We start from the raw sequence: 19,183 nt of genomic DNA, 5'->3' as shown, positions 1-19,183 counted from the left end.
CTTTAGTCCCAACACCCAGGAGGCAGAGCCAAGCGGATCTCTGTGAGTTCCAGGACAGGTACTAAAACTACACCGAGAAACCCTGTCTCGAAAAAACAAGAACAAAAAAAGACTAACAACCCCCTTTAGAGGAAAGGCACCCCATGTGAAATGGCAGTAATAGCTCACAGTGGCAGGACGGACGGACGGACGGACGGACGGGATCCCGACACCTGCTTCCTGGTCTAGAGAGGTGACAAGCCACAGGGCAGGGCTGAGTTTCCCCCTTGTGCCGTCCGTCTGCACACTCGCAGCCCCTCAGTACCCGGGAGGAGGACCGCTTGGCCGTGCGGAACCTCCTGTTAACCTGCACCTCCTCCCTGTGCTGAACCTGCTGATCTGGCACCCAGGACGAGCTGGAAAACCCTCTGGGCGGCAGCCTGAGCACACCACACGGCCTGAGGGCGACTGGCAACATTCTGCCACTCTGCACTGTGGCAAGCATCCTTACAGACACTCCAAAACGGCAGGGGGAGGACAGAGATGGGAACCGTGACAAAGGTCCCTGGGAGAGGAGGGAGGGGAAGGGCATGTGCCTGACCCTTGGGCCCTGTAGCTCTTGTGAGCACACACTGTCCTGCCTAAACCAAGATGGAAAATCTGTAACAGAGAGATCAAGGGTGGCGGGCAGACACAGCTGCCAACCTCCCCCACGGCTGTGCCCAGAGTTGGCATTCTGTACACTTTCCATCTTCAAGTGCGGAGGGGGGTCTGCTTCCCAGTATGCCTGAGAGGCCATGGGGACCCGCCGCCTCTCTGAACAGCCTAGTTACTGGCATGCATCAATGTCCACCAGCTTTGCGGAGGCTGGAGAGTCCTAGGTCCCCTGCCAAGGGTGTCAGCTTGCCAGGGCATAGGCCAGGGCTGGGGGACCGAGAGGAGGAATGCGGGGCGGGCCGCCCATCTGGGAGTGATTTGACAAATTCCAGTCCTCCTTGGTCCTTCGAGGCTATTCTTAACTGCTGTAATTACAGGGTCAGCCCTGGCCAGTGGCACCGTGGGGTCTGGGCATGGTTAACTCTTCCAGGGGCCATCCTAACACTAGGCACGAGATGCCCAGCGGGGGACAGGGGATACTTAGCATCTCTACACTACCATTGAGAGTGGAGTCTGATTGGCTGGAAGTGCTGGGTGAAAAGTACCTGATTGATGGTGCCAGTGCCCGTCACACCCACAGCCCACTGCTGGAGGCCTGCAGGGACAGGTCATCTGGCTTGAGTAGGTCTGGAGATAAGGTGCAAAGACAGTGCCAGGCCTCAGGACACAAGATAAAAGCTAGCTGAGTAGCTCAAGGCCCAGCACCTCTGTCTCCTCCAGGGCAGTGCCACCCACTCTTGAGACCCAGCCCCTGACCCTGAAGATGCCTCAGCTTTGCCTTCCTCATGTAGAAAATAGATATTGCCCAGTTGGGCACGGTGGCGCAAGCCTTTAATCCCAGTACTTGGAAGGCAGAGGCAGGCAGATCTCTGAGTTCAAGGACAGCCAGGGGTACAAAGAGAGTTCCAGGGCAGCCAGGGCTACACAGAGAAACCCTGTCTCGAAAAAAACAAACCAACAAAAACAGCACCTCAGTCTCTCCCTGTACTTTAAAGGGTGGGATACACACCTTCCTTGACCACACCTCACCCTCTGAGGGCCTAAAGAATACAACTCCCCCCTCATTCTCTGACCCCTGACATGATGCTCTTGTTTCTGGACCTTTGATAAGCCCTTGTCCCGCTGTGATTCAGATTCTTCAGTTCTGATATATTCTAAAAAGGATGGATGATAGCCAAGGGCCTTTCCTGTCTCTAGCTTTCCCCAGTCAGCCTACCCAGAGGATTCCCAATCAGCCCTTCCATCAATCATAGCTAAAGGTGCAGAGCAGAGGGTTGGGGATTGAGCTCAGTGGTAGAGCGTTTGCCTAGCAAGCGCAAGGCCCTGGGTTCAGTCCTCAGCTCAAAAAAAAAAAAAAAAAAAAAAAAAGGGTGCAGAGCAGGGACGGGACTCCTCCCTCCTTCCCTCCAGCCAAGCCTGGCAAGTCTCTGACCCCCCCCGGAGCCTCCATTGTCTTAGCTCTTCAGGACGGCTGTGCAGATTCAGCAGACTGCTTATCCTCAGTGCCAGCTTGCTAGTGACTGGTTTATACACCATTACAGACCAAGGCGATGTCTACACAGAGCTGCTTGGCCTGCCAAGGCATCCCACCCGGCATAGCCATAACTTTCTTCCACATACTCCTGTGCTATCTAAGAACACGTGTGAGGCAAGTCCCAAGCAAACTTCTTACATAACCCTCAGTGGACTCCAAGCCCACCTGTACCTGCCAATGCACACCTCCAAACACAGCCGCCTGCCCCATGACCTCACATCATCAGTGTCTACCTTTCTACCACAACCCCAAGTGTCCTTGGGTCCTCAGCTCCGTGAAAGCATCCACAGCAAAAGCAAGCCCATTCCCGTCACCTGTACCCCAATGACCCATTTTCAAGGTCACAGCCCCTACCCTAAATTCAAAAACACACTTGAATGGACCTTTAAGCAGTGAAGGGTGCCCCATAACCAGGGGCCTACTTTTCTGACAGGGCCCCAAGAGGACAGGACAAGCTCATTCATTGGCCCATTTAAGACGGCCTCAGCATCCCCTGCTGGAAAAGCTGGGGATCCTGGCGTGCTGGGCCCAGGTGCAGCCCAGACTCAGCATCTGGCACACTCTCGTGATCAGCCAGGGACCGTCACCAATGGCCAGTTTGGACACCTTCTATCTCGACTCTTGGCTCCCAGCTCCCAGCATGTCAAAGGTCCTACCCGGGTGAGGTGTCCAGGGTGACGGAGGCCAGGGCGCTGCTCAAGAGGCGCGTGTCCCAGAGCTTCACTTCTCTTTCACGAATCTGTGAGGAGGCCAGAGAAAGGCTCAGGGGAGTCTACCTGCTCCTGGGACCCAGTGCTTGAGGGTGCGGCCTGGCATGGTCACCTGCCTCAGAGCAGCAGGGCATCGTGACAGGAGGGTGAGTTTGGGTTTTCGTGTCAGGCCCTGCCCCTTTAAGAGCCCTTGGGTGACAAGGGAGAAGGGCGTTTCTCTCCATGGACTCTGGTCCCTCTGGGGCCACCATGGCTCCTGGGGTCAAGCTGAGCTACTGCAAATGGAATCTGCCAGTTTTCTAACGTCCTCAATTCCCTGGGGCCCCGAGACCCAGCTGCACGGCCCGTATATGGACAGGCCTGGAACTGGCTGTCTGCACCCCACCTCCCAATGGCCTCACCCAACCTTCTTGAAGCAGGCTCCTAAAGGACTAGACAAGTCCCTGGCTGGCACTGCTGTGAATGCTGGAGGAAACACACCTGGTTGAATCCTGTGGACACAAGATGCTCCGGAATGCCTGTCCACGCCAGCCGCGTGTCTCTGTTGTTCTCATGGGCCTGTGTGCTCTGCAGGAGACAAGAGGCAGTGCCGAGCCATTAGGGCCCCCTGCTGGGGATAAGGACCTCCCGAGAGGCTGGGAACTGGGACCATTTGTGCCTACTTGTAGGAGTACCCAGAGAACAGGAGAGGTCCTGAAGGCCACATGTGCCATAGGAAGAAGCCCTGCCCCCACCTTTGAAGGCATCTCGGTACCCAGAGGCCACCAGGCTCAGGTTCATCCTCCCCCCTCCTCAGAGTGCTGGTGTTCCAGGGCCAAAGGCCGCAGCACTTTCTCACCTGTAGGTGCCCTGAGAAGGCTGACAGCTGAGGGGCCTTACTCAAGAGCTGTATGAACGTGGGGAATGCACACCCTCTGCACAGCTCATTCTTCTCACTCATAAATGAGGCTTACAGTGCCCATGCCACCCACTCCTCGGAGCTGCCTGGAGGATCAACCGTGAGTGCACATGGAAGGACCGGGCCTTGAGGAAAGCCCCGTGCAAATCACAGGATTAGAGGGATTACTGCTGCCTCCTGCCACTGCCAGCAGGCCAGAGGCAGGGCCTGGGGCCAAGCTCTGGGTAACGTCCTGGAGAGAGTCAAGCAGTGCCCCTGCTGGCCCTTCGGGGCGTCGGAGCATCTGACAGACAGGAAGGCTGGGGGCCCCCCCACCCCAAAGGAAAAAGAAGTTCACAGAGCAGGCGGAGCAAATGGCCCTGTCCCCCTTGGGCCCTGGCAGGAGGGAGTCCATGGGCCAGAGGAAATGCAAACAGCTCTCTCCCAGTCACCCTGCCCCTGGAGCCTGAGACAAGGACCCTGTTACCAAAAATAGCTCACCCCAAATGTGGCCAGCCTCCTCCAAACTTCCCACGATCTCCTCCTTGGGAATGAATGAGGCAGGGAAGCAGCTTGGAGAAGCTGGCCCAGGGCCCCCTCCCCAGCACACAGAGGCTGACCCCAGCGTGGGAGACCACTGGAAATGCTCCGCCTGTCCTTCAAGGGGCTTTTCTCACTGTTCCTTTCCCATCCAGCCACAGTGGCACAGGAAGTTGGAGTTGGAGCCTGAGAACTAGGGCCCCATCCTTCTCTCTCCACGTAAAAGGGGCTGGGGGGTCGGGACAAGGGTCAAGCCACTGGCCAGCCTCTGACACACTACTGTGGCTCAGCAGTGTCACTGAGCTGTTCCTCCTCCACCAGTGTGCGTGTCCCTCCTGAAGGCGGGAGACTAGATGGCTCATAACCGGCCTACACGTCACTCACTCATCCACATCCAACGAACAAGCGAGGCTCCCAGGGGCCAAGAACCGTGCTAGGAGCCAACGGTGGGACAGGCCGGGTTTCAAAGAGCAGGAATGGGGTGAAGCCGAGCATTCTTCCTTTCCCAATGTGGATATGCTATGCTAGGAGAACAGCAGACCAGGCTCCCCGGCCCTGGGACAGCCCCACATCAGGAGGCCAGCCGGACTGAACAGACTAACTCCACTGCAGTCCCTACCAAGTGCCACAGAGGGGCAAACGGAGGTTCGGCGAGGAAGCCCTGAACCGGACCCACCCTTGCCCCACTGCCCTGCCCTGGATGAGTTCTGTGCCTCAGCCTCTTCATCTCTGAAAAGCACAATGACATCTTCCCCTGGACAGCTACTCTAAGAACTAGGTGTTAAAATCGGCTGAATGTTCAGCACTGTGCCTGTGTTTTCCTGTTTAATTTTTTTTTTGGAGGGGAGGGGGGTATGGTTTTCTGAGACAGGGTCATGCCATAGAGTCCAGGTCAGTCTTGAACACTTGCTTTTCTGCCTCAGCCTCCCAAGTGCTGGGTTTACAGATGTGCACCATCACGTCCAGCTGCAAATATGCATTTTTACAAGGTAACAGGGCACAGAATGTAACTGAAGTAACTTTTTGTTTGAGCTAGAATGGAATAATCCATACAGAGCTAGCTCTGCATAGAGACTGAGCCCAAGAAGCTGCCGGGAGGGAGAAGGAGGCGGCTAATCCGGGCAGGAGTCTCTACAACTACCATGGCCACTAGAGCAATGAGCCACGGGAGCCAAGAAGGTGATTTGGTGCAACTTGATCAGTAGTTGGTGTTGGTTCAAACTTTGGGAATCTGACCCCAAGTAGTTTATTTTAGACATATTTAAGAACAGCATAATTTGGTGAAAATTTTCCTGGTAATAATCAAATCAATATTGTGTACATAATAAAGTTTAAGACATGACTACATCATAAAGATGGGTTCTAGAGATTGACAAGCTCATGATAAGGGTCTGGGGGAGGATCTGGTGTTGTCTTAGCCACACAGATAGCTCAAAGGTCATCAGGATATTAACCACATCCGCTCCCAGACTTCTGGTTGGATAAACAGGTCATGCATCCCTCCCTTTGATGGGACAACTCTGTGTTTAACATTCCTGGTCCCGTTAGTGCTTATTTGTGAGCACAAGAACCTCTATAGCTCCCATAGGCCTGGGGTGGCTGCCACTGGCAGCTTTCCATGCGGAGAGACAGACTAGAGTAGAATGCACCTTGGTCCACATCTTCTCTCTTCCCATTCACATATGGAGAAACCAGGGGCCTAGACACAGGAGGCAGCCTGCCTTGATCACCTATAATGCAGCTGTGGGATCCTTAAGTCCCTAAGCCTTGTGAGCCAGGACCCGTTGTCACGAGGAGGTCCTGGGATCATAGGTGGCAGAGGTGGGACCACCACCAGTCCAGATGCCTCCGGTTTCCAGCAAACCTCCAAGGCTGGCCTAAACTGTAGGGTCACTAAGCATACTGATGCTTATGGAGGTCTTTTCTGCCACTCAGTCCTCTAACAATCCTCCCCATCTCTGGTCTGGAGAAAAGAACAGGAATGGCGGTAGTCCAGCTGTGCCAGCCAAACACAACCAGGGGACAGTGGCACGTTCACATTCCAGCTGAGGAGCAGTCACATCCCCTCTCCAATGCCATGGCAACACTCCCAGTGTAGGGTAGGGAACTCTAATCTCTTTTCTAAGGAAAAGGGAACTTCTCCAGGAGTGTGCAAGCTCCTAGGCAACCACAACTACCATCAGATACCTACGAAGTAAGGGATAAAATACAGTAGGGAGCCACCCAAGGGTGGCTTGCTCCAAGATCAAGTGCCCAGAGACACAGCCAAAGTGGACAGTGGAGAGAGGACAACTTTGGAGGCCTGTGCAGCCTCTGGTCTCTGAGGACCATGGGGTCCAGATGAGGAGAGGCCCAGAACAGGCAAAGGTAGGACCAGGGTGGTACATTCCACCCCACCCCCACTTTGACTCCTGTTAGACAGGAAGGGGAACTCAGAGAAAGCACTTTCAGAAGGAGTCTCTCCGAGCTGGCCCCTCAGCTCACACCACCCTGGCCGTCAGCAGTGGTTTTCCTAATAGAAGCCAGGTGTGGGCCAGATGCCCTGGGCGGAAGTTGGGGGGAGCAGGGCCGGTTGGAGGGCAGCATTCCAGGCCTGCGGCTGCCCCCGCATTGCATACAGCCTCAGAGCCAAACACAGGCACCATCCCAGCGGCCAGGGGAGCTGCCCACGCTCTTCCCAGATCTCCTGGCTACAGCCCCTCCAGCCACAGCCTCGACGCCTGCTTGTCCTCTTCAGCAACTTGGAGCCCCTTGGCTAGCAGCCACACCGGCTCCACCTCAGCCTCACTCACAGACCACCTCTGTGGGGTGTTAGGGAGGCGTAGGAGGGGAGGAAAAGGGGGGTGGGGAATGGGGGAGAAGGCAAGCTGGAAAGAGGCCACTGCAAAGGGGGATGAAGAAAGAAAACACTCAAGGAGCTGGCTCAGTGTGATGCCTGATGGGCATGAGGGCAGGTACTTTGTGTACCCCAGAACCCTGGGCAAGGCACCCTGAGAAGGGGCTTCTACCTCACCCTAAAACAAACAGACCTGGGTACCTCTTTCTAGGCAGAAGCTTGGGGGTCAGAGAAAGCCTATCAGGCAAGGCCTACTGTTCACACCTCATTGACCTGAGATTCAAATGACCCAGTGGGATGAGATCAGCAGCCTTTTTGGGGACACAAGGCCAGAATGTGGCAAACTCTGCTCTCGATTCACCTATCTGATGGGGCCTCTTTTCAGTCCTCAGCAAGACAGAGTAGAACTAACTAGTCAGGCCCAAGAGGAACAATGTACTGTGCGAAGAGCTTTTTGAGGATGAAGGTACAAGAGCTCCAGGCCATCTTTAACTCCCTGTGGGGAACAGAGAAGGACTCTGGATGGGACTAGGTCTTTACTAGGGAACAAGACTCTGTACCATGCCCCCCTAGGAAAAAAGCCTCATCAGCTTCTAGTTCTATCGAGAACTACAAATTCCTGGGGCTGAAGCGATAGCTTAGCTGTTAAGAGCACTGGCTACTTGTCCAGAGGACCCCACAGGGGTCTGATTCCCAGCATCTACATGGTGGCTTACAACTCTACGTAATTCAAATTCCAGAGGATCTGACACCCTTTTTTGGTCTATAAGGGCAGCAGGCATGCATGTGGTGCCTCAGACATACATGCAAAATGCTCATGCCCATAAAATAAAGTGTTGTTTCTTAATTCTTTAAAAAAGGAAAGAAAGAAAGAAAAGAAAAAGGAAAAGAAAGAAAGAAATAGAAATCCTGGGGTTAGAGAGATGGTTCATGTACATAATGCAGTCCTAGCACTCTGAAGGCAGAGGCAGGTGGATCTCTGAGTTCAAGGCCAGCCTGGTCTACAGAACAAGTTCCAGGACAGCCAGGGCTACACAGAGAAACGCTGTCTCGAAAAATCAAACAAAATCCAAACAAAACAAAACAAAACAAAACTTTGTATGATACTCTTGCCAAGGACCCATGTCAGGCACCTTACAAAATTCTGTAACTCCAGCTCTAGGGATCCAATGCCTCCAAGCTCTGCAGGCATCTGCACTCACATAACAAAGCCTTACCCAGACACACGTGCAGATACATAATTCAAAATAATAAAAGTTGGGGTTGGAGAGATAGCTCAGTGGTTAAGAACACTGGCTGCTCTTGCAGAGGACCAGGGTTTTTACCCACATGGCAGGTCACACCATTTGTAACCTCCATTCCAAGGGAACACAATGCCCTCATGGGCACTGCATGCATGAGGGGCACACAAACATGGAAGTAAAATAACTGTACATATACAATAAGTATTTTTAAAAGAATAATAAAAATAGGGCTGGAGAGATGGCTCAGAGGTTAAGAGCACTGCTTGTTCTTCCAAGGGTCCTGAGTTCAATTCCCAGCAACCACATGGTGGCTCACAATCATCTGTAATGAGATCTGGTGCCCTCTTCTGGCCTGAAGGGATATGTGCAGACAGAACACTATATACATAATAAATAAATAGATCTTAAAAAAAAAAAAAAAAGAATAATTAAAATAAATCTTTTTTAAAAAATAAAAGAAATATAAAAATGTCAAGTATAGTAGTGCACACCTTTAATCCCAGCACTGGAGGGGCAGAAGCAGGTTCTCTGTAAGCCTAGCCTGGTCTACATAGAGTGTCAGTCAGGGCAATACAGTAAGACTCGAGAAAGAGAGAGTGGGAGGCAGAGAAGGAAGGGGGATGTTAGGAGAGATGCCTAGCAGTGAAGAGTGCTTACTGCTCTTCCAGAGGACCTGAGTTGAGTTCCAGCTCCCACATCAGGTAACTCACAGCTACCTGCAACTCCAGCTCCAGGGGTCCAATCTCCTGTCTTCAGTGGGCACCCATGTAAATATGTGTGCTCCTAGGCTCTCTCTCACACACACATATACACACAAAAAAATATTAAATAAATCTCGAAGGGGGGGAATAGAAATTCACTGATCTCACTTCCTGCTTAAAATGCTCGGTGGTTTCCCACAGCCCAGGGGACAGACCCTTGGTAGCCTGCCCCCCCTCTGGACCTTTCAGATGATTTCTAGAGCAAGCTGTTGTCTCCCCTTCATATCCTCTCCGATGACTTCTAGAACAAACTCTCCCCACCTCTGGCCATCTGCTTATGGTTGATTGTAAAACTGAGTCCTCATCTGTAAGCCAGTTTCTCAGGACAGACACTAAGCGCTCCAGGAAAGAGAAGCCCTTAGCAATCATTGAGGACAGGGCCATATGTATGGCTGGCTGACTGCTGCCTACAGGGTCTCTGTTAGAGAAATGAATGGATGACTGTCCAGAGGCCCTGTGCCTGCCGCCTCATTTGGAAGTCAGGACTACATAGACTGCAGGTACCTAGGACACAGGTAATAACAAATCACCTACAGTCCCAGGTCTTGCAGGAATGGGAAGTCAGTCCATCCCACGGCCCATTAAAAGATCTGGATATTGGACTGAGGATTTTTTCTGAGTCCTCAGTAGCTCGACACTGCTGACCATGCCAGGAAAACACAGCAGGGTTCAAAGGAGGGGAGAAAGCTGAAATCTCAAATTACATTCCTGAAGTCAGGGAATGTCTCCACTGACAGCCTGTGGGCAGCCTGGCTGCGTCCCACCCTGTGATCAAAGCTAGGTGCCTCCCAGGACTCAGAGATCAGGTCTCAGAAAGAGCTCCCAGCACCAGCAGCTGCGCCGCTCACCACCAGATCCCTGAAAATGCTGGAACTGTGCAGTCCTTGTCCTAGACAGGGTTTTTTTTTTTTTTTTTAACTACCCACCAGCACTGGACACATAACTCACCTGAGAGGCCTTGGTTCTTGCTCTGGGGTCAAAGATCCGTAGCTGCTTGTCCTGAAAAAGAAGAGAGGAAGAACCAATGGATACAATTAAAACCTGAGGGTTTCTGGAGGATTCTCACACTACAGGCTCTCATCAGCTGGTACCATATTACACAGACTGGCATCACAGACCAGATGCTACTTCCCTAGCTGGGTCTTCCTTTTTACCAGGAGGGCAGGTCCCTTCCTGCCCAGACTCCCAGAGGATTAGATTCAATTACACCCTGTTATCTGCCAGGATGTCACATGCACACCCTCTCCACATCTTTTTTTTCCTTTGAGGCAGGGCTTACACGATGATGATACTTCTGCATTTAAAAACTTCACACTGAGGTTGGAGAGATGATTTAGTTGATTAAGTGTCTGCCATGCAAGCATGAGGGCGTGAGTTTAGAGCCCAGCACTCACAGAAACACTAGGTGTGCACCGGCAGCCTTCTCTCTCGGGGTATGGAGATGGAAACCGGAGGACCCTCAAATCTCACTGCCAGCCAGTCTAGCCAAATCAACGAGACCCAGGTTCCATAAGAGACACTGTCTCAAAAAATACAGTGGGGAAGGGCTGGAGAGATGGCTCAGTGGTTAAAAATCATTTGCTGCTTTACTGGACAACCTGGATTCATTTTCCAGCACCCACATGGTGGCTCACAACCATTTATAACTCCAGTCCATCCAACTAGCCTCCGAGGGCACTATACTAGTATGATGCACATATATGCAGGTAGAACACGCATATACATAAAAATTTCAAAAAGTAAAAGAATATACTGTGGGATCAAGCAAGATGGCTCAGCAGGTAACGGTGTTTGCCCCCAAGCCTGACAACCTGGGTTTGGTCCCTGAAACCCACAAGGTGCAAAGAGACAATGGACTCCTACAAGTTGTCTTCTGAGCGCCACACGTGGCACATGTTCCCCCACCCAAATAAATAAATAGGGACCAAGGAGGACATAGCACCAACCGTTGGCTTCCACACAGCCACACGAACAGGATAACACACGCAAACACACAGTAAGGTGGAGAGTGATGGAGGAAGACACCAGAATCAACCTCTGGCCTCCATATGCACACACCCATACAGACACACACACAGAACAGACACACACACACAGAACCTTCTGCTTAGTCTCAGTAATCCCGACCTCAGTCTACTGAGGGTTTATGGGTGCTGCTGAGACTAGGTCTTGGTGTGTACGTATCCCACGCGGGCCTTGAACCTGCAGCAACCCCACTGCTGCCTCAGTACTGGGATTACAGATGTGTGCCACCAAGCCCAGGTCAAAGAATGGATAAAGAGAAACTAATCTTCCCTAACCATCTCTTCAGTGCACTAGCTGATCAAGATTACATGAGGGCCAAGATGGGAAAAGACAAAAATCTACACCTGGAATAAAATGCTCATGCCCTATACATAGGTCCTCATTTCTTCAAGGTCACCAGTGTGCATGCGTGCGTGCGTGCGTGCGTGCGTGCTGTCTCTATGCACAAGCACAAGTGCATGGAAAGCTGGATACATGCCTAGTGGTGTAGCCCAGGCCTAGCACACAAGTACACACAAAGCCCTGGGTTCAATCACTAAAAGAAAAAACAATTCAGTGGAGTTTGTATCCACTATCTATAGGTTTGGCCATAATAAATTAGGTGAAAGAGGAAGATGAGGACAACGTGGCCTGGTCTACTATTGTCAAAATAAAACAGCTCTCCATTTGAGTGACCGTGTTCTTGTACACTTTGGGAGTTTGCTAAGCAAAGAGAAGGACCGAGCTTCGAACGGTGAGTCGATGCTGGGTATGAAGGGCGAGGAAGTGGGGGCTGGCCAACATTCCCATTTTATATTTTAGCATAGCTCAACTTTGCTTCCATAAGCACAGACACCTATTTTCATATTTTGAAAAATGATACTTAGACTTACAAACCAAGAACATTACCATTTGCATAAGCACCAAAGAACAGAAATGCTTAGTAATAAATCTTACAAAGTATGTATCAACAAAACATGAGTCAAATTAAAACACGCTGACGAAGAAAAACCACAGATATAAACAAATGGATGGATATTCCATTTTATAGATATGAAGACTTCTTATTGTTGAAATGTCAGTGTGGGGTTGAGGAGATGGCTCAGTGAGTTATTACCATAATCAGTATCTCTAGTACCCTGGGAGAAAACAGGCACAGCAGTGCACATCTGGAATCCAAGCACCAGAAGGTGGAGGCAGAAAGACCTGGGGGCTCACTGGCTAAACAGTTTAGCCAACTGGTGAGCTTCAGGTTCACTGAGAGAGACAGTCACGAACAGTAGGGCGGAGGGGCTGGGCACGGCGGCACACGCCTTCAAACCCAGCACTCAGGCAGGTGGACCTTCATAAGGGCGAGGCTGGCCTGATCTACACAGTGAGCTCCAGGCCAGCCAAGGCTACATAGTGAGACCCTGTCTAAATAAATACAATCCGGAAGAGGTGGTAATGAGACGGCTCAGCAGATAAAGGCATTTACCTTGTATCCTGATTGGCTGTTTTGGTTTGGTTTGGTTTGGTTTTTTGTCAGCTTAACACAAGCAGGAGTTATGGTAAGAGGAACCTCATTTGAGATAACTCCCTCATCAGATTTCCTGTAGGTGATTCTATAGGGCATTCTTCTTGATTAATGTGAAAGAACCCAGCTCACTAGGGGTGGTGTCACCTCTAGGTAGGTGGTCCTGGGTGGTACAATAAAGCAGTCAAGAGGCCGGAGAGATGGCTCAGCGGTTAAGAGCACTGGCTGTTCTTCCAGAGGACTCAGGTTCAATTCCTAGCAACTACATGGCAGCTCATAGCTGCCTGTAACTCCAGTTCCAGAGGATCTGACACCCTCACACCAATGCACATAAAATAAAGTTAAATAAATAAACACATAAAGAAAGAAAGCAGACTACGCAAGCTATGGAGAGCAAGCCAGTATATAAGCAACTAAGCAGCAGTCCTCCATGGCTTCTGCTTCAGTTCCTGCCTTGAGTTCCTGCTCTTGACTTCCCTCAGTGATGACCGTGACCTAGAAGTACAAGATGAAATAAACCCTCTTCTCCCCAGGTTGCTTTTGTTTGTCAGTGGTGGTGTATCACAATAGCAGCCCTAACTAAGATACCATGGAAGCCTGAAGATCTGAGTTTGAATCTTGGAACCTATGTAAAGGTAGGAGAAAACCAAGTCCATAAAGTTGACCTCTGACCTACCCAACTTGTATACCATAGCACAAGCACAAAGTAAGTTTTTTCTTTGAAACAGAGTCTCTCTACATTAGACCTGGCTGTTCTGGAACTCACTCTGTAGGACCAGGCTGGCCTTGAATTCACAGAGATTTCCCTGCCTCTGCCTCCCAACTGCTGGAATTAAAAACATGCACTACCATGCCTGTTTTTTTCTTTTTCTTTTTTTTTAAGTTAAAAAAAAAAAAAAAAAACCGGTAGGGCTGAAGAGAAGGCTCAGTGGTTAAGGCACTGATTGCTGTGGAAGAGGACAGGTTCAATTTTCAGCACCTGTAGTTGGATTTTTCTTTGGGCCTCCAGCTCACAAATAACAACATGGAGATTTCTTACTAACTATGAAAGCTCGGCCTATAGCTTAGGCTTGTTCCTAACTGGCTCTTATAACTTAAATTAATCCATTTATATTAATCTATGTTCCATCACATAGTGTGACTTCTCTTCCACCTTGCACCTCATGTTTCCTCTCTGTGTTTCCTGGTGTCTCCTGATTGCCTTGATTTCTCTTCCTCTTCCCTTGTCTCCCTGGAAATCTCGCCTATACCTCCTGCCTACCTATTGGCTGTTCAGCTTTTTATTATACTAATCACAGCAATACATCATCATACAGTATACAAATGCCCCACAACCTTCACCCACATGGTGGTTCTCAGCCATCCTTGACTCCAGTTGCAGGGGATCCATTGCTCATGTCTGACCTCCGTGAGCACTAAGCATGCACTTGGTGCATACAAATACACAGGCAAACACTGGTGGGAGCCCATAAACTACGGACTGGTGGCTGTGGGGCCCCCATGGGACTAAACTAGGCCCTCTGGATACAGAAGACTGTTGTTCGGCTCAAACTGTTTGGGGGGGGGGCACCCAGGCAGGAGGATTGGGATCCGTCCCTGGTGCATGGGCAGGCTTTTGGGAGCCCAGTGCCTGTGGTGTGACACCTTGTGCAGGCTTGGTGCAGTGGGGAGGGGCTTGGACCTGCCTAGGCTCAGTGTGCCGGGCTCTGCTGACTCCCCACAGGAGACCTTGATTTGGGGGATGTGGGGATGTGGGGATGTGGGGTGGCTTGGGAGGGAGGGCTGGGAGGTGGGAGGAGGGAGGAGATGGGATCTGTGGGTGGTATGTAGAGTGAGTAGAAAATTTCTTAATAACGAAAAATGAAAAAAAAAAAAAGAAAATAAAAAAATAAATAAATTGACAGTAAAAAAATAAGTAAAAATAAATCATTTTAAAAGAAAAAACAAACATGCAGGCAAAACACTCATACATAAAAGAAAATGAATATATATTGGAAAATAAATGTAGAATGTAACAGAGAAAGATACCCAACATTTGGTCTGTATGGACACACATATCCCTCTCTGACATGTATGCATACTGGCAAACAAGCTAACGAAAATTAGACTTGAGTTTCTAATAATTTGTCAACAGCTGTATAATTGCCACAGTGTATCCCACCAGTACAAGAGACAGTGAGGAGAGGCAGGTGTGGGATGTGCTGGTAATCCTGGCACCTGGGAGGCTGAGGCAGTAGAAGGTTTCCAAATTCAGGGTCAGCCTGGGTTATACAGACTGTCTGGAAAATATAATAACAGGTCTGAGCCTGGGGGCATTTGTCTTTAATCCCAGCACTAAGGAGGCAGAGGCAGGCAAATCCATGAGGTCAACCTGGTCTATATAGTCAGTTCCAGGCTAGCCAGGGCTACATAGTAAGACCCCCACCTCAAAACAAATGTTTTAAACATAACAACAAAATAATAAAGGAAATGGATTTGGAGAGAGGGGAAATATGGGAAATTTCTGTATTATCTGCTATATTTTTCCTATAAAACAGTTCTAAAATAGTCTGTTAAATAAAAATAAAACTGTGCCAAGAAGGGCGACTCATGCCCATAATCCCAGCACTCAGCAGTAGAGGCGGAGGAGCACCCTGAATTTGATGCCAACTTAGATTACACAGTGAAGTTACAGGTTAGCCTAAGCTACAGACTGAGACCCTATCTCAAAATATATTTTGAGAGGGCTGGAGAGATGGCTCAGCAGTTAAGAGCACTGGATGCTCTTTCAGAGGACCCAAGTTCATTTCCCAGCACCCACAAGGCAGTTTACAACCATCTGTAACTCCAGTTCCAAGGATCCAAGGGCACTAGGCACCTATGTGATACACAGATATACATACACACAAAACACTCATATATAAACAAACAAACAAACAATTCAAAATAAATCAGTCAGAAAATTAGACCACACATAAGGGAAGCCAAATTAATGCTTGCTCTGTGCATAGCCTGAGTCTGGGTGCTTCGGATGGAACAATGAACGGCCAGCCCCAGTGAGGACCAAGTTCCCAGCTAAGCTGCACTCTCTAGCCAGAGGTGTCACAGGAAAACCGGGAAGAAGCCTGAGTTGAACCGCAAAAGACAAGCACAAGACAAGGTGGAAAAGCACAAGCAGGATGCCGAGGCAGGAGCCTGCCAGTGCGTGTTGTGAAGGGGGAGGTCATATAACGGAGCGGACAGAGGGAGTGGAGAGGCCATGGGCAGCAAGAGCTGCAGGAGGTGCAGTGCTGGAGAGGCCTGGGAAGCGAGGCCCGCCTAGCGCAGCCAGGGAGGCCCAGGTTCTTCTGGAAAAGCTAGCTCAAGTGCACCTTACTTTGTTCAGGCACAGTCCAGGGCTCTGGCCCTGAGCAGCACTGCACCACAGCCAGGACCCCTGGGGCCACCTGACATGAGATCAGACACGGGGGGGGGGGGGGGGGGGGGGGGGATATGTGACGGGGGGGGGGTGGGGGTGGGTGGTGGGTGGTGGGTGGAGGGGGCGGTAAGAGTAAAGCTAGACACAGGAGGACAGACAGAACAATCTGAGATTAAGGACAGGGGAAAACAAGCAAGAGACGTACGGGACAGAAGAGATGTCAAGTTCCCAAGATGAAGGGCTAGAGAAATCACTTCTCACTCTGCAGGGTGGAGCTGCTGAGGAAAGCTGGAGGCCTACATTCAAATGCTAACCCCACCACTGACCAGCTCTGTGACCTCTCACAGGGAGGGCACTGGAGTTGGGAGTGCAGCATTGTTCTCGGCGTGCAACAAGCTTCCCAGAGAAGGCTGGGCCACTAAGGGCAGCAGTTTAAGGCTGGACGCAAATCAGGTTCAGAGCAGGCTAGGCTTGGGGCTGTTCTAGGCCAGGCAAAGGGGCCTGCCAGGAGCTCAGAGCAGGCCAAGCACACCGTCCGTGGTGCCCGTTCGCCCTCTAGTGGTCTCTGGTTTCCTTTCTCAGCCATTAGAGGTTAGGGTTAGCGTGGGTGCTCTGAGAGGCAGAGCTGCCCTTCACCAGCAGCAGCAAGACAGAACCGAGAACCAGGTCCCTCTGATGGGAAGTGGCATGCCACACTGGCCCAGTCAAGACAGAACCGAGAACCAGGCCCCTCTGACGGGAAGCGGCATGCCACATTGGCCCAGTCAAGACAGAACCAAGAACCAGGTCCCTCTGACGGGAAGCGGCATGCCACACTGGCCCAGTCAAGACAGAACCGAGAACCAGGTCCCTCTGACGGGAAGCGGCATGCCACACTGGCCCAGTCAAGACAGAACCGAGAACCAGGCCCCTCTGACGGGAAGCGGTATGCCACACTGGCCCAGTCAAGACAGAACCGAGAACCTGGTCCCTCTGATGGGAAGCGGCATGCCACACTGGCCCAGTCAAGACAGAACCGAGAACCAGGCCCCTCTGACGGGAAGCGGTATGCCACACTGGCCCAGTCAAGACAGAACCGAGAACCTGGTCCCTCTGATGGGAAGCGGCATGCCACACTGGCCCAGTCAAGACAGAACCGAGAACCAGGTCCCTCTGATGGGAAGCGGTATGCCACACTGGCCCAGTCAAGACAGAACCGAGAACCTGGTCCCTCTGATGGGAAGCGGTATGCCACACTGGCCCAGTCAAGACAGAACCGAGGACCTGGTCCCTCTGATGGGAAGCAGCATGCCACACTGGCCCAGTCAAGACAGAACCGAGAACCAGGCCCCTCTGACGGGAAGCGGCATGCCACACTGGCCCAGTCAAGACAGAACCGAGAACCAGGTCCCTCTGACGGGAAGCGGCATGCCACACTGGCCCAGTCAAGACAGAACCGAGAACCAGGCCCCTCTGACGGGAAGCGGCATGCCACACTGGCCCAGTCAAGCAGCACAAGGAGCAACTGCACAGAGCCAGAGCCTGGTCCACAACCTCTGGCCAAGAGCGGTGCTGACTCTCCTACGGAGGGAGCTCACTTACCGCTCCAACAACACTGGCATCCTATGTAAACCCATGGGCATCTCCACCTAGCCTGTAGTCCCAGGACTGTATTAGTAGGGTCAGTAGTACCACCCAAGATATCAAGACACCTTTCCAGCAAAGGAAGGCAGAAGTGCGCACATAATCAAGGTACCCACTCGTCCTAGCATGTGCCAACAGGTGCCAGCCTGGAAGAGATGGTGCATCCCCACAGGTGGCACACCTAGGTCTAGAAAAGAGGGGGAGGAGCAGGGATCACCTTACAAGTTCATAACTTTATTGTGCCACCTGCCTGGGAAACATGTACTTCTTGTCCTGGCGCTTTGGGCTCTGGGTCTAGGGGGCAATGTCTCCCTGTGGGGAACTAGCATGAATCCCCTGGGCTTGGCTTTCTCCTTCTAACTGCCTTGCAAGATGGCAGCAGGTAGGCTAGAGAGATGGCTCAGGGGTTAAGAGCACTGACTGCTCTTCCAGAGGTCCTGAGTTCAATTCCCAGCAAGCACATGGTGGCTCACAACCATCTGTAACGAGATCTGGTGCCCTCTTCTGGCCGGCAGACAGAACACTGTATACAAAATAAATAAATAAATTTTAAAAAAAGAAAAGAAAAAGATAGCAGCAGGCCAGGCAGTGTCCATACTTACTGGGCTATTATTCTTTGCCTTTCCTACCCAATTCTGGTGGCAAATGGGGCTCAGAGCAGAGAAAAAGAAGGGCTGGACCATCCCATCAGTGAGGTAGGGGCATAGAGGTTTCTCAAAGGAAGGAGAGGCTGGTCTTGACTCAGGTGATATGCCATCAGGGCTGGTTCCCTGACTGGGATACCCATTTTGTCTGTAGCCAGGCCTCATTTTTCTAGAATGAAGGCCAAGTCTCTATTCTGGGAAGTATTTCCCATCCTCTAGTGCTAAACCCGAATAAACTAACCAGAGTGAGTCTTGGGGTCATATGACTTTTCAATCTCCAGAGCTCAAGCCAACATCTGGAACTCACTGAATGATGAACAATACCAGAAAGGAAACTTGATAAACACTGACAATGTGCCTAACAAAAAATGGCAGATTGAAGATGAGAATACAGGAAGTGTGTATAGCCCACAGGTCTGGAAGGATTCAGGGCCTAAAGCCTCCATCGGTCCCCATCCCTGCATTCCTGACTCCCCATTCCTTTTGTTATTTTCTAGGATAGGATTTTATATAGTCCAGCTTGGCCTCAAACTCATAACATGGTCCAGGCTAGCCTTTAACTCCTGATCTCTTGGCCTCTACCGCCTTATGTTAGGACTACAGGCATGCACTATCATTCTTGATTGCCATTTTTCATAAGTCTCTTCAGGCCCTGATACCATCAAAAATGTCCCAACTCCAGGTTTCCTCTACCCTGGTGCACAGCGACTTTGGTGACCCCTCCAGCCCGGATCCCAGGCCGCACTCCTCTTAGCTTCTTCCCTTCTGAGAATATCCCTGACTCTGGCACAAACTGCACTTCCCTTTCCATCCTCTGCTCAACTCTGCTCAGGATCCCATCAGGTCCAGACAAGCTGGGAT

The 19,183-nt window shown here is 51.1% G+C and overlaps 1 protein-coding gene across 3 annotated transcripts in view; it reads right to left on the bottom strand.

Moving 5' to 3' along the window:
- Coro7 (coronin 7) overlaps positions 1-19,183 on the bottom strand; it is a 61,821-nt gene that overhangs the window by 25,434 nt on the left and 17,204 nt on the right. For all 3 annotated transcript variants that reach the window (XM_076577941.1, XM_006984693.4, XM_042283603.2), the window contains exons 7-9: positions 10,087-10,137; positions 3,361-3,447; positions 2,827-2,909 (exon numbers count right to left, since the gene is read on the bottom strand). In XM_076577941.1, the coding sequence (XP_076434056.1) occupies positions 2,827-2,909; positions 3,361-3,447; positions 10,087-10,137 (221 nt within the window). The remainder of the gene's footprint in view (positions 1-2,826; positions 2,910-3,360; positions 3,448-10,086; positions 10,138-19,183) is intronic.

This window comes from Peromyscus maniculatus, chromosome 8 (assembly GCF_049852395.1).
Source record: "Peromyscus maniculatus bairdii isolate BWxNUB_F1_BW_parent chromosome 8, HU_Pman_BW_mat_3.1, whole genome shotgun sequence".
Classification (NCBI taxonomy): Eukaryota; Metazoa; Chordata; class Mammalia; order Rodentia; family Cricetidae; genus Peromyscus; species Peromyscus maniculatus.
This window is presented reverse-complemented; position numbering and strand designations above follow the sequence as displayed.